This window comes from Eleutherodactylus coqui, chromosome 2, assembly GCF_035609145.1.
Source record: "Eleutherodactylus coqui strain aEleCoq1 chromosome 2, aEleCoq1.hap1, whole genome shotgun sequence".
NCBI lineage: Eukaryota > Metazoa > Chordata > Amphibia > Anura > Eleutherodactylidae > Eleutherodactylus > Eleutherodactylus coqui.
The window spans coordinates 207,114,568-207,130,190 of NC_089838.1; the positions used below are offsets into that span (position 1 = coordinate 207,114,568).

Genomic DNA, 15,623 nt, shown 5'->3' on the forward strand with positions numbered 1-15,623 from the left:
GGCCTATCTTTGTTAGGTGCGCGCCGTTTCGCATGCCTAACATTCTCTCATGTGAACGCTTCTATAGGAACCTATTGGTTCCTAACAGAAGCGCATTCTGTGTTCTGCTAGCAGCGCGAAAAATTATGTTCGTGTGAACAAGGCCTTACCTGAAATTTTCCAATGCACTGTTTTGGGCACCAGAATCCTACTGGAGGAATAGTTTAACAGTTCAGGCACCAAGTCTACAACTACTTGGATCTTAAAAGTGGACTTCACCTTTCCATTTCCAATCATGTACCAATTTCTCTTTCACAGAGAATATGGGACCATAGATGATGCTGATATAGATTTGCACATAAACATTGGATTCCTGGACGTAAGTCTTTTCATTTCCTTACTCTACTAATTCTCTGCTTCGAATTATATAGGTTATCTATTTATTGTACATTTATTTTTATTTCATTTCTTTCTCTCTTTCGCTTTTCAATAATTCATCATTGATTTGAAAATAAGAATTACACTTAATGTCATATGCAGTGTTAATTTTAACCTACTGTTATCAATAACCTTATTTTTTTTGTACCCCTACAGGAAGAGGTAGCCACTGCCTGGAAAGTAATCCGCACAGAGCCCATAGTCCTACGCCTACGCTTTTCTCTCTCTCAGTACCTGGATGGTCCTGGTGAGTGATTCTTTGATCTATTACAAATCTTGTATTATATTTAGAGTTTTAGTCTTTAGATTTTATTAATGAGGTTCCCATTTGACATTTTGAAATATACGATATTATAGATTGATTCATCAAGAAATGGCTGCTTCAACAAAACATTAGCCTAGCATCAGTCTAGGATTACACAGAAATGCATTCAATGGGTGTTATGTAAAACAATAGTAAGGCAGGTTTCACACAGCATGTGAGAATATTGCCCAAGCAGAAAGTATACACATCTCCGAAGGCCTGTTTCACACAGGCTTAAAAATTGCACGATTTTGTAATGATGCAACATCGCTACAAAACGCATGTATGTGAAGCCCATGGTTTCCAATGGGTTCTTTCACATAAGAGATGTTTTGCAGCCTGAAAGAACCCATTGGAAACCATGAGCTTCACATACATGCGTTTTGTAGTGATGTTGCATGAGCTGTGAAACAGGCCTTTAAATAATAGTTCAATATCTGCAGAGTTTACACGTACCACATAGGCCTATATCTACATGGACATATCTTCATAAAAGCACCAGAACCTGGGAACTCAAAAATCAGGTTTTAAGCTAGAAATTTGTAAAAAGTAACAACCTATAAAATAGGGGAATTCCACACTATGAAACGTAAGTGCACCCCATAACCCTATATATTTCCGGAAAGCAGACAACCTAATGATTAAAAATGTCTTGACAGGTTTTTGATGGTATTTCCACCATCACGTATCTTTGTGACAAAAAGGAATTATTTTAAAGGACACATTAAAACATACATTTTCACCTAAAACCCACATCGTAACAGAGGTTTACATATAATAACAATGTAAAAATAATATATTAAGATATGTGAAGTTCATATCTACCAGAATCATCTACATTAACAAGCGCTTTTATGCTATTAAATTACTGAAAGAGGCCATGTAATATTTGGCTGCCATCCATAAATGTGTTAAAATTATATATGCACACCACAAACTGCTACTGTGTTACCCAAATCTACAGCATAGCACGTATAACAATACAACTTAAATATTTCTACGCGCACACAACTTCACGCAACTTTGCATGAAACAGTTATTATTTGCAACTAAAATGCATATTCAAGCATAATGTAGTCTGCAAAAAAATGATATGTGAGGAGTTCATTCATACTACTATCTGACCGCTCTTTCAGCATCTCCTTTGCTGGCTCCACCTCTCCTCCTCTTTCCCTTGCTGTTGGGGTCCCCCAGGGCTCGGTCCTCGGCCCCCTCCTTTTCTCTATCTACACAGCCCCTGTTGGACAAACCATCAGGAGATTTGGCCTCCAATACCACCTCTATGCTGACAACACCCAGCTATACACCTCTTCCCGTGACATCTCTGCACCTTTTCTCCAAAACATCACCGACTGTCTGTCCGCTGTCTCTAACACTATGTCCTCTCTCTACCTAAAACTAAACCTCTCTAAAACGAACCTACTGGTATTTCCACCCTCCACTAACCAACCTCATCCTGACACCTCCATCTCAGTGTGTGGCGCCACCATAACTCCCAGACAGCATGCCGGCTGCCTTGGGGTCATATTCGACTCCGATCTATCATTTACCGCCTACATCCAATCTCTCGCCCGAACATGTCAACTGCGCCTCAAGAAAATCACAAGAATCCGCTCTTTTCTCACTGTAGACACGCTAAAAATGCTTATTATTGCCCTCATCCACTCACGGCTCGATCATTGCAACTCGTTGCTGATCGGCCTCCCCTGCTCCAGACTCTACCCCCTCCAATCTATCCTGAATGCAACAGGCTAACTCATCTTCCTGTCCAGCCGCTACTCGGACGCCTCTGCCCTGTGCCGGTCACTGCACTGGCTGTCTGTTAAATACAGAATTCTATTTAAGCTTGCTACCTTCATCCACAAAGCCCTCCACAGCACAGCGCTCCCCTATATTGCCTCCCTCATCTCAATCCATCACCCAGCCCGGGCTCTCACTCTGCTAACGAAACTAGACTGCGCACGCATCTAATTCGAACTTCTCATTCCCGCCTCCAAGACTTCTCCAGAGCAGCACCAGTCCTCTGGAATGCACTACCAAAGGCAACCCGGGCAATCCAGGACTCGCAGAACTTCAGGCGTGCTCTAAAAACGCACCTCTTCAGGGAGGCATACCGCATTCCCTAAACAAACCCCTCTGTACTCCGCCTGATAACATTGCTCCCTGACCTATTGACTGCAACACCTGCTAGCCATAATAAACCGCTCCTGCAGTCATACCGATTCTGCGGTCACACGGCCAAATGTCTGACCATTGTCTATGTGTGTAGCATCCCTCACTCCCCACCTCGCCATACCGTACACATCTCCAGCCCTTTACCTTCTGTATCACCCCATTACTTGTAGTATGTAAGCTCTGTGGAGCAGGACCCTCACCCCTACTGTTTTCATCAACTGATTACTATGTAACCGTAGTTCTGTAATTTTTTGGTAGGGGGGTTGTCTTTCTGTATTCCCCCTGTCTATGTAAGCGCTGCGGAATATGTTGGCGCTATACAAATAAAGATGATTATTATTATTATTACACATCAACGTTCACAGCTGCATGTATTACGGAAATGTCAAAAGCCCAGCAAGGCATCAACCGATTTTTGCACACAAATTAAATAGAAGTTTATATAATTTCCACCCCCCCCTATAGAAACTTTAACCCTAAGCAATAAACATAAATTCCTAAACCTAAATAATAACTTAACTGATGCTGCTTTCAGACAGACATAATACAAGTGCTTTTTCACTCTTGTATTAAGGACTAATAAACATCAATACCGCATACAGTTCATCAAAACTCCATTTCTGATCCACCAATAGAGGTCAGGGTGTTGTCTCAGTAAAACGGGTGTAAAAAAACTGAAATGTTACACTCTTATGAAAGCAGCAAGTACTGATGCTAGATTATTGCGACAGTGGGTGAAAATTATTTTTTTTGACTAACCAAAATCATTTCTATCTGTAAGCAGTGCATTAGACATTTCTCTGTAGTGATCATCTTGTGCAACAATTTTTTTTAAAACAGAAAGTAATTGATATGTTTCCGTAAAATTAAAACCTGCTGATTCCACTGGTAAAATTTGAATAATAGGTAATTATAATCACACATAGCGGAATTGGTATAGATTTTGTGCAGCGAAAAATCAGTATTCATTTCACACCAAAATCCACACCAATGGTGCGAATTTTGACCCGGATTTAGTTGCGGATTCGCAGCTGATCTCAGCCACTGCTACGACCTGACAGAAGGCCGTAAATGCACCTACAAATTGCTACTCACTGCCTGCACGTAACGACACTCTTCTCACCTCTGAATCCTGAGCCCTCACTGCCAGCACCAAGAGTTCAACAAACATCGCCACTCAGCAACCGCTGCTGGATGCCACCATCGCTGATGGTCAGGCGATGCAGAAGTGGGCTGCTTGTCACCGGGGTAAAGATGACAGCGCTCATTAGCAGTTGCCGGGTGACAGAGTCCGCTTCGCTCTTGGTGCTGGCAATGAGCAGCCATTTGTGTGTGTGTTCATGTGCTCCTGATAGGCTGAAATCAATAGCAGATCTGCTGCTGAATTACAGCGGAATTAACATGGATTTTGGTGCGGATTTTATGCTGCAAAAAATCTGCACCGTGTGGTAGCATACGCCCTGGGAACACAGAGAGTGAGTAGTGTTGCTGGTTCCACGGTCCAGAACACAAGATACAGCAGATATTTAGAGGAGAACCACACACACAAGGTATATAATCGTTGTAAGTTGTGCAATAGTCTTTAAAGGAGTATTCCCATCACAGGAATCCAATTTAAATGTGTTCAAAATCACAAAACAATGCCCTCTCCCAAAACATGTTTATCTCTAAAATCCTCTGTCCTCCAGATATTACAGCTATTGATTCCTCTGCCGTCTGGTTGTTTACTGCTTTTTGCCAGGGAAACCGACCACCACTTCTGTAGAAAGAAACAGCAGAGACAAACAGCGCCTGTGCACTTCTTTCATCTAAATCTTTTGGCCCGGGCATCAGCTACGGTTGTGCACTGCTATTTCTTTCCACATTGAAATTGGATTCCCGAGATAGGAATACCCCTTTGACCCCTTAAGGATTCATGCCATACAGTTATGTCATGGAAGTTCGAGGTTTGTACTGAGTGGAATCGATGCTGCTCCATACATTGCGAGTGTTGGATTTCAAAGAAAGCCGACACCTGGCCGCAACAGCTGCAATCGGTGCTCACGCTGATAACCTCTTAAATGGCATCATCAATTCTGATAGTGGCATTTAAATGCCTTGATCAGAGGTCGTGAAAGCCCCCCCCCCCCCCTCCACTTACAATGAGATCGGGGGTGCCATTCAGTTGCGATGGCAACCGGGAACCTTCTGAAGGCTCCCAGTGCTGCCATTACAGATTGCCTACAAAGCCATGCTTGTGGTGTGGCTTGATAGACTTCCTGTCAGATCGTGGTATAATGTAATACTAAGGTATTTAATCACAAGTTCAAGTCCTCTATGGGGTTTGAAAAAATATATTAATTATTCAAAAAAAAAAGGTAATAAATGTTTAAACCCCCTCTCCTTTTCCAATGTTTATAATAAAAAAAAACATATTTGGTATTGCTTCATCCGTAAAAGAGTGATTTATCAAGTTAAGCATTATTTATTATTTCAGAATTGTGCTTTTTGTGAACACCCTGTTTCCAATAAAAACTGTAATAGAAAGCAATCAGAAAGTCGTATATACTCCAAAATCGTACCAATAGAAACTGCCGAACATCCTCCAAAAAACGAGCTCCTACTTAACTATGTTGACAGAAAAAAAAATTATTTAAATATTTTCCAAAGATATTTTATATTTTAAGAGTAGTACAGCCAAAAAAAACTATATAAATTTTGTATCTTCACAATCGCAATGACCCATAGCATAAAGCTAGAAAGTCTTTTTTTTTGGAGGCGCAGTATGTACGCTGTAGAAACAAGACCCTCAACCTCAAATATGGTGAAAATATGTTTTTTTTTCTATTTCACTTTATTTACAATTTTCTAAATGTTTTTCAGTACATTATATGGTAGATTACATAATACAATTGAAAAGTACAACTTATCCTGCAAAAGCACAAGCCATCAAACAGTTACTTTGATGGATAAATAAAAGAGCTATTTTTAGTGGGGAGGAAAAACTGAAAGAGGAAAAAAAGGGCTGTGTCCTTCATGGGTTAATAGTGATTGTGACAAAAACATGTGGCAAAGGTTTGATCAGAGGGTGCTCATTTTCAAGGCAAATAGTGGAGTGAATAGGACCTATGTTCTATTCACTATTTGGTTGAAAAAGGACACCCCCTCCCCAAAACACTACCATGAGTTTTTGTCAGAACCACCATTAAAGGGTTTTTTCAGGAGTAAACTACTATTGACCTATAGCTGATCCTTGTGGATCGCCGGTAGTCTGATGCTCAGGATCCCTTGCCGATCAGCTGATTGACATAACAGCGGTGCTCTGGTGAGCATCAGTCACTTCAGTCCATACCAGGCACATCAGGCCACTTGAAGAATGAACGGGATGTCACGCCCCAACCGCTCGAATCAGCTGATTCCAAGTGGCGGACCCTGACGATGAACTGTTGATGACCTATCGAGTCATCAATATTTTGCTCTTGGAAAACCGCTCTAAAGACTATTGCACTATTTTCAGTAATTATACCCTGTGTGTGCAGCCCTCCTTTAAATATAAGGGGCCTAAGGAGATACAGAGATGTTATTAGACGAGGAGGTGCTTATTCTATCTTTTTTTTTTCTGAATAAAAAAAACGTGACAGAAAAAAATATGTTTTCTCATTGTTTAAGAAGGGGATGATAACATGAAAAAAGAAGTCCATGTTACACACCTCTCTGACATGATCTCCAGTTTTAGGCTAGCTTCACACTGGCAAGCTAGATATAGGGCAGTGAATCACGCCGTCATATTGCACTCCCCACCATGTAAAATCTCTGAGGATGCGAGACGTTTTCATGTGAAAACAGCCTTGCATCACTTCAGGGATGAAGGGATCCTTCGGCGCAGCTGTCACAACCACGGCGGAGGTTCGCAGAGTTTTGCCATTGCTTTCAATGGGGCCAGCACTGCTGCCACCAGCCCCATTGAAAACAATAGGGCTGCTATGCGAGATCACGCATCCACATAGAACATACTGCAATTTATTTCCCCCATAGCATCGCATTGCAGTGTCATGCGGGAAAACATCGCTCATGTGTATGCATCTATTCAAATGAATGGGGTTCATATTTGTGCATCTGAAAATGCGCAAATCTTGCACGATTTTATTGCCGCGTGAAGCCAGCCTTACAGAAACAAGACAAGGATTACAGATCCTCTTCCTCCTTCTCCTCCAGTAGGCTGAGATGAGAGCCAGCTAAAGAGGGGTGCTTCAACTTGCTTTTTCTCAGGATAAAATGCAGTCAGTCTTCTTTTAAAGCCAAGAATCCGGACCAAGATTTTAGCTGTACTTGCGATCTAGTTTAAGATAGATCCTGTAGTAACACGGATGGAAGCGATAGCTGCAGGTATACACAACTGTCAATTCAACCTGCTCTAGCTCAAGCTGTATCATGGCTAGAGCTACAGTTCCTGTTTTGTTTTGAAGCCAAGATTCTTTAGCTATAGTTGCCATACAGCCTGAGATATACCTGTTAGTAAAATGACATATTTTATATGTCCTTGGCTACTAAAATGCTATTCTGTAGAGATCAGTTCTCAGCATTCATTTCATAATCATCAACAGCAGTATTACAATAAAACATAATAACTTTACATTGATAACACAGATTCCACCATTCACAATAGGTAGTAGACATGACTCACCTCCTGCTTCTCCCACATGAGTCACCTCCAGACTACGGCTCCCTGTCCACGGCCATGACGGAATAACGCTTGTGATATTCCGCTGAGGGGGAACAGGGGGGAGAGCTGTCAAGTCAAGTCTGACAGATAGGCTCACCGCGAGGAATCACGGCAAATCGCGGCATGCTGTGATTTGAATCCCACGAGCAGAGAATCGCTATGATTCTCCACTCATGGACGTTGGGGCTGTGCTCTCCATAGCAACGCTATGGAAAGCGGTCACTGCGTTACCCGCGGCTAGATTATTGCCGCGGATAGCGCAATGAACTATTGCCCGTGGACGACGGTGTTGAACCCTATGTGGTGACATATGTGAGCGACAGCGACTGTCAGTTTCAACACTGGACAGCGGTTCATGATTAGATGAAGGCTGGACTGGTGTAGGTTGCATTAGCACTTGAGATGACATGATAGGACGTTCAGGAGATGTGAAGATAGTGTTGAAGGACCATGCTTCAATGTTGTCGGTCAATATGCACCGCCAGCTATGTATGTGGACATTTGTGATGTGTCATTTATTGGAGCCTCCACACAGGTGTGCAGCTACAAACTGCCAGACTGAGTACTGCTGTATCCATAGCAACTGAGGCCACAGGGGTATGTGGGGGGTGTAGTCCACCAATAATCCCTCATTCAGCCCAGAGACCATGTGACTGATCACATGCCGGTGACATGATCAGAGTTCCTGTCAGCACACGAGCTATGTATGTGTATATGACAATATACAAATCAAACCATACTGTATATAGAAGGCCAACAAAATTCACTGTAATAAGCACAGTCTAAGCACAGTCCTTGTTTCATATATATATATATATAGTTTTGGCTTTTAGATATATTAGGTTATGTTTTAAACAGGAGTCATTTTGTGATATTTGGTCTACTTTAGACTTTGGTTTATGTATTTTGCTTTGCCTTGTCTGGTCTGTGACACCATAATGAAGTCATAGGAGGACTAGATAGGAAGGCAGGTCATTCTGTAAACCAAAAATAATAATGATGATTAAAGATGGTGAATGGATTTCAGTTACAAAATACCGATAACGGGGTGTTCTGTTGTGTTTACCTGTTTCTTCAAATTTCTATAAATGTACCTCATTTTGCATAGCTGCAGGACTTTGCAGCACACGGAAAGCAGACCATTAAGTGTGAGTTAAATGGCCATAACCTACAGGCAGCCTTTCATTTGGCTTCTTTTATAATCTGCCATGAACATAAAACAGAAATTAGGGTAAAGCTATCATTCTAAGAGAAAAGCTGACACATTTAATTGACTGAAAAAATTGATTTTCTGCCACTTTACATTTTTCCATTTATCTAGGAGGGAATCTAATTGAGGCATTTTTAATATATGTTGAGGCCAGATGATTTGTTTTGGGTTGTCTATTACAGTACAAAAATACAAAACAGGTGATATTCACCTTTTATGTGAGGCCTAGTGAAAGTAAGCCTAAACATAAATATTAAATGTTATGTTTCAAAAGATAGGACCTGAAAATTATTATTTACTAAACAAGGTAAAAAAAATCCTTTTTTCCTCATCAGCTATATTGTCTTGCTTCCTAAAGCAGGTTTCAGCCGGAGCACATTACAAATGAGGGTTCAGTCACACGGGCGTTTATACACGCGTATGTCAGTTGCCTTTGCCGGCCGAATCTAAATAGAACCAATGCTTTTCAATGGAAGCGGGCACATGTGCGAATTTTACATGCGCACAAACGCATGCAGCGAAAATTATAGGACACCGGTTCTGCGGCAAACGTGTTCTGTGTATGTGAAACCCCTGGATGCTTTCGCATCCAGGGGTTTCACCTTGTGCTCAATGGGGCTAGCGGCAGCAGCGCCGACCCCATTGAGAACATATACTAAAGATCGCTCTCTTCTGCCACAGCTGTGACAGCTGTGGCAGAGGAGCGCGATGCTCTCCCATTGAATTCAATGGAGCCGGCAATACAGACAGCTCCATTGAAAGCAATGGGCTGCCAGCAAGCGCTGCAGTGATTTTCAGGGAAGGGCTTTAAATATAATCCCTTCCCTGAAAATAATAATCTTTATTTGTATAGCGCCAACATATTCCGCAGCGCTTACAAAGACAGGGGGAATACAGAAAGACAAAAGTACAAAAATTTCAGAACCACGGTTACATAGTAATCAGTTGATGGAAACAATAGGGGTGCGGGTCCTGCTCCACAGAGCTTACATACTACAAATAATGAGGTGATACAGAAGGTAAAGGGGCTGGAGACGTACACGGTATGGCGAGGTGGAGAGTGAGGGAGCAGCCCTGTCACAGCCGCAGCAGGGGATAGCGGGCAGCGCTCATTTTAAGCGGATCAACGCTGCTAGCAGAGTTTTTTCCGCTGTGAAGCCCGCTTCGGTCATGCAAATTTTTGAACGCATAACTGATGCGTTTTAAAATTAATGCGTAGCAGCAAAAATGCCTCCCCCTCCCTTTTTCCCCTGCTCCCATAGGAGTCTATGGGACCCGCCGGCTTATATTGGCCAAAAGATAGTTGCAGAACTATCTTTCTGGCCACCGTATATACAACGGACATATTTCGGCCGCTTATGTTCCATCTTTCACGGTGCTGACGTATTTACGCGCCGTAAAAACGCCCATGTGAACAAATGCATTGCGAACAAATGCTTAACATAGGTAGCGTATATACGCCCGAGCGTGAAAACGCGCTGCATATGTGCTCATGGGAATAAAGCCCAGAGTGTATTTACAAGGGTGATAGCAAGTCATACAGTCATCTTTCATGTTTTTGCAGTGTTGGACGCTGCTAAACTCGCTCCCTCTCCTTTTTTTTGCAGCTCCCATAGGAATCTATGGGTGCCACCAGAGTATATCGACCGAAAGATAGGGCAAGACCTTTTTTTCCAGCCACGTTTAAAACCGCCCATCGTAAACAGTCCCTGATATCCTATCTTTCCTGGCGCGATGTTCTTATGCAGCTAAAAATCAGCCATCTGAACAAATACATTGTAAACCAATGCTTCAAATGGTCGAGATTTTTTAGCGTGGCTAAATTAGCCACGTAAAAATGCTCGTGTGAATAAAGCCTTATGCTAATTTCACATAAATGTACTTGCGGAGGCATTCCCGCACGTAAAAAAGGCACCAATATGCCTTCGATTTCAATGGTTTCGTTCAGACGAATGTGTTTTTTCCAGGCAAAATCTTTGTTTGCAAAAAGATAGGTCTTGCCCTAACTTTGTCCATGTTATGCAGAAAGCTGCCATAGACTTTTATAGCAGCTGAAAAAAAGGGAGGGGGACGGACTTACCCTGCATACAACGCAGGGGAAAAAAAACAGCTTGCCCTAATTAGGCATTTAATTACCATTCTAATCCATGGAAATGGTGTTACATGCAAGCGTGTGAACGGCATTTTGATTGCAAAGAAAGCCGATCGATTGGCTAGCACATACGACTCAACCTGCTTCTTGCCATCTCCTCCCTGCATTCATGGGAATATACGTTCTGTACGGGCAAACGTATTAACGCATATGTTCATGTAAATAATGCCTCAGGCATATAGTTAAAGAGATCACAGATCACAAGACATTACAATAGGTATATTCATATTGCAGATCGATGGATTCCTTTTTTGCTATGCGGACCTGTATGAAGTGTGATGTACAACATTTTATTCCATTACAGTAACAAGTATTCAAGCATGACAGCAAATTAGAGAAATCCTAAATGTGTATATAGTGTGTATATTTTACAATAGGTATTTATATATCTAGACCATCATATTCTCATAGGCCTTGTTTATATTGCTCTCTATATCTTCCCTACAGAGCCTACCATTGATGTATTTCAACCATCAAACAGAGATGACTTTGGACTAGGGATCCAGTTAAAGAAGTAAGTACGACATTGAAATAGGAGGCAGCTAGGGAATGGCATGAAGGTTTACATGGGTTATCCCACTTTGAGCTGTTTTGCTGCATCACTATACATTTTGCAGTGGCCTGGATTGACACTGCAGGTTGAGTCCTATTGAAGTGAATGAGACTCTGCTTGCAGTACCTACCCAGGCCACTGCAGAATGTACTGAGCTGCAGCAAAACAATTTGAATTTGGACGACCCCTTTAAGGAGAAGTGACTGATAATATGTGTGCAGTATAAATTTCTTTTGTAAGGGCTTTTATCCACTAGTGTTTTTTTTAACGCTGCGATATCACTGCAATTTTTTAAATGGGACTTTCTAATGTTAAAATTGCATCGCACAAAAGTCGCAAGTTTGCACGATGCGATTTTTGTGTGATGCGATTTTAACATTGGAAAGTCCCATTAAAAAAAAATCGCAGCAATATCGCAATGTTAAAAAAAATGCTAGTGGGTAAAAGCCCTAACTCTTCTCCTGTCTCAGTTTTTTTCTCTTCATTATTATATTGCCTTTTCATAAAGTGATGGCATATCACTAGAATATGCTATTACTTTATGATTGTTGGGGTGCAGGGCTATACTTACAGCTGCCTAGGCACTGAGACCGAATATGTCTTGGTGACTGCCGCTTTTCCCTACAGGTTTCTAATTTGTCTTGAGAAATGGGGCACTATCTTTCATTCATTTTTCAAATGCAAAATCATATATATATGAAGTTATAATAAGAAACATGGCACACACATTACTGTGTACTACATGTATAAATACACTCACTACATACTGAATAAGTGCACACAGGCATGTACCCTTGGGGCTTAAACACATGGACCTGTTTGTCTCCCCTTATACAACTGTGATAATCATGGCTGTATAAGGGAACAAAACAAAACCACAGATCTCATTAGGAGTTCAGTAGTTTCGTTTTCACTGCAGGGATTTCTTAGCCGTAAATACTACGGCTGAGAAAATATAGGACCTGCCCTATCTTCCCCGCTCGTAGTGAATACCACGTGCAGTAAAAATCAGGCAGCCACTGTCTTCCTGCCTCTTTTTTCAAACTCCTGCACTCTGGCGCGGAGTTTGTACTACTGGGAAAGAAAATCTCCTTCATTCAGGCGCAGCTACATTCAGTACTGCCGAGCGTAGTGGCGCTTGCGGCAATGTGTTTTCAGCCTTACTAAATGCAGGCATAAACAAGAGTGGACACTCACACTAAGAACACTCACATCATAAATGTACGTAGTGTGCATACATATGTACACATATACCTACATGCACATAGAGAATCACTACACAAATGCACACAGGTGTGATATTCACTGTATACAGGCACGTACATCTGCATACTCAATACGTATATTGTATGTTGCTATACATGTATAGTGCTGGTCACACTGATTGCTATAGATATACAGAATTTTAAAGTGTTCAATCCGTCAGCTATAACTGAAGCAGATAAGCTGTTATCATGACAGTCTGCAATTAAACAAAAATACATATAACACTATTGGCTCCACCATGATCTAATACCAATGGCATCAAGAATGGGGCCTTTTTCCTGGCTGCAGAAGGCAATACTATCACCTTCCAGCTATTGTATCACATAATTTAGCCATTCCTCACCATTCAGGGGATGCCAATTCTCCCAGCTCACCTGCCTGGGGAGTGGGAGCCTATGTGTGTACATTTGACGTAAGCATTGGTAGTTTTCCCAGCGCATAAGCAATTGGACACTGCTAAACACAGTGTAAAGAAGCATTGCCTACTTATGATGACTATTAAAATTCCAGATATAGTTTTATGTAAATGTTGCAGCTTGTGAAAAATAGACTTCGCCATGTGCAGCTAGTTCATAAACCCCACTTCTACCCAATCCAGGATTGTGCTGTGTGGTCTATACCCTACACCCACCATTCACAGCTGCCCATTCTTAGATAGTGACAGTGGCATCCTTGCCATTTTATTCATTACCCACCTTTTACAAATAACTGTCTGTGTGCTGAAACAGCGGGATTTCTGACTGTGAATCTGTCAAGGGCAGCCAAGAGGTGTCTGCATACAGCAGGGCTGCAGCCTTGGCAGGTGAGTCAACGGTGGCAATTCCTTGGTGTTGTATAGCGAAACAGCAGAAGAGAGAAGGAAGGAACATTGATAGTCTCCCTCCCTCTCTGCCATGTAGTCTGTGCATCAACAGACCCCGCTCCCCCTTCTCAAAGGTCCGGCGGTATAGCAGGAGTAAGGGGATTGTGTTTTTTTTAAAAAAAGATAGATAATTACCACTTGGTGCCACCCCCCACAGAGTTTCACCCTAGGCAGTCGCCCAACAGTGCCTAGTGGAAATAGGTACTGGTAGGGAGTTGACCTCTGGGACCCTCACTGATCCTGAGAATTAAGGAGCAGCAGCATTGATTCAATGTTGCAGTTCCTTCGATGGTTTTCACTGCAGAGGACCCCACCAATGATAAAGTGATATCATATCCCAGCAATATGCCATCACTTTATGAGATGGGATTGCCCAATTAATGTTTGGTTATGCTAAATTTTAATTCCAGCCTTCTGTCCCCCTACACCCTCAATTCTTCCTCTGCCTTAACTACTTTTCATCTGGTGAAATCCTTTCCTCCTTTCTTTGTTTGTAGGATCTTGTCCCTCTTCTCATCTCATCAATGGCGGTATCTCAGTAATGAAGTTTTACGTTCACAGCAAGAAAGAAGGCTACGGTGGCTTAGAGTCAGTGGTAGTATTAAGAGATTTCGGGCTGGACTGAGCATCTTCTCTCCAGTACCAAAGTAAGTAGTCTGTATTTCACGCCAGCAGCAATTATTTTACAGGTATATCACTTTTTTCTCTAAATCTCCTTCATATGAACAGTATGAATGTTCTTTCTTGTGTTTACTAAGCCTTACTTTTTTAGTTTAATTGTATACAGCCTGTTACTGTGCTTAGCTCCTGCGATTAGTGGAGAGTCCACAGCAACTCCTTTACAAGGATGGAGTCTGGAATAGGTTGAGTACACCAGGAACTACATACTCACATACTAACCTATTAGACAATTGGGTTATTTTTAATTGAAATATTGCATCATTACTCACTGTCACTAAAAACTTGACAGCAAAGTATTGATCACCAGTGATATGTCACAATATGATTATGTAGTGAGGAATTGCTCTTCAGCGATTAGCCACAAAATCAATCATTGGGTCACCAAAGACCAAGCACAGAATGGATAATTAAAGACAGAGCATTGCAACAACAGGAAATGTCCTCAAAAAGTGCATTTCAGCTATAAGAGGGTGGGCACAGAATGTACCAATGGCTAAACATGGAAAGGGCATAAAATATGTAGAGGAATCAGGGCATCTAATGTACTACTCAGTCACTGGGTAATGCCAATCACGTAATGACAAAAAACAAACAAAAGGTTCACCTGTGCCTGGACCCAGCTAGTCACCAGGCAGTAGACACGGAATATTGCCCTTTGGTAATATGGGACTGGCAGAAGCAGACAAAATGTGCAAACAGTGTGCCTGACACCCCCCCCCCCCCTTCATTTTTTTTATACATACAACACTATATAAGGGCTGAATAATACTTCCGGAGCATGTTCACATATTACCACCACATAATGATAGAATACCACCATACCTTTGTGGAAAAAAAACGCTATATAAAAGACCAATATTACCCGCATACCATGACTATATATACCATATACACTCTGCAGACCATAAAATTGATTACATTGCACTTACTTCTAGTGATCATAGGTGACTTTCTTTCTGATTGGAGTAGTTGAATTTCCCCTTTCTCCTCTATCCAGCCCAGACCACCATTCACAACTTCCCCAGTCCTAGCTTGTCTCTGCAGAATGACACACAAAACTCTTTGGCTACTCGCTTTTCCAGTATGCTTCCTACTCTTTCTATGCTTTTACATGTTCTCCCCATCTGCAGTCCCCCAGATAGTTCTAAAGTGATACCCCACACAGTAAGAGTATCCCCTTTTTTGTGCCCTCTGTAGAGGCCACATAGTAAGTGCTGCTTATAGTGACTCCCACACAGTGAAAGTGCCGTCACTTCAAAATTCAAGTCAATAATACCCCTTAAAGCCCAGTTAGCAATAGT

General features: G+C 41.8%; 1 protein-coding gene across 3 annotated transcripts in view; it reads left to right on the forward strand.

Moving 5' to 3' along the window:
* PARP6 (poly(ADP-ribose) polymerase family member 6) overlaps positions 1-15,623 on the forward strand; it is a 62,105-nt gene that overhangs the window by 17,176 nt on the left and 29,306 nt on the right. For all 3 annotated transcript variants that reach the window (XM_066589943.1, XM_066589942.1, XM_066589944.1), the window contains exons 5-8: positions 298-358; positions 574-664; positions 11,408-11,474; positions 14,139-14,288. In XM_066589943.1, the coding sequence (XP_066446040.1) occupies positions 298-358; positions 574-664; positions 11,408-11,474; positions 14,139-14,288 (369 nt within the window). The remainder of the gene's footprint in view (positions 1-297; positions 359-573; positions 665-11,407; positions 11,475-14,138; positions 14,289-15,623) is intronic.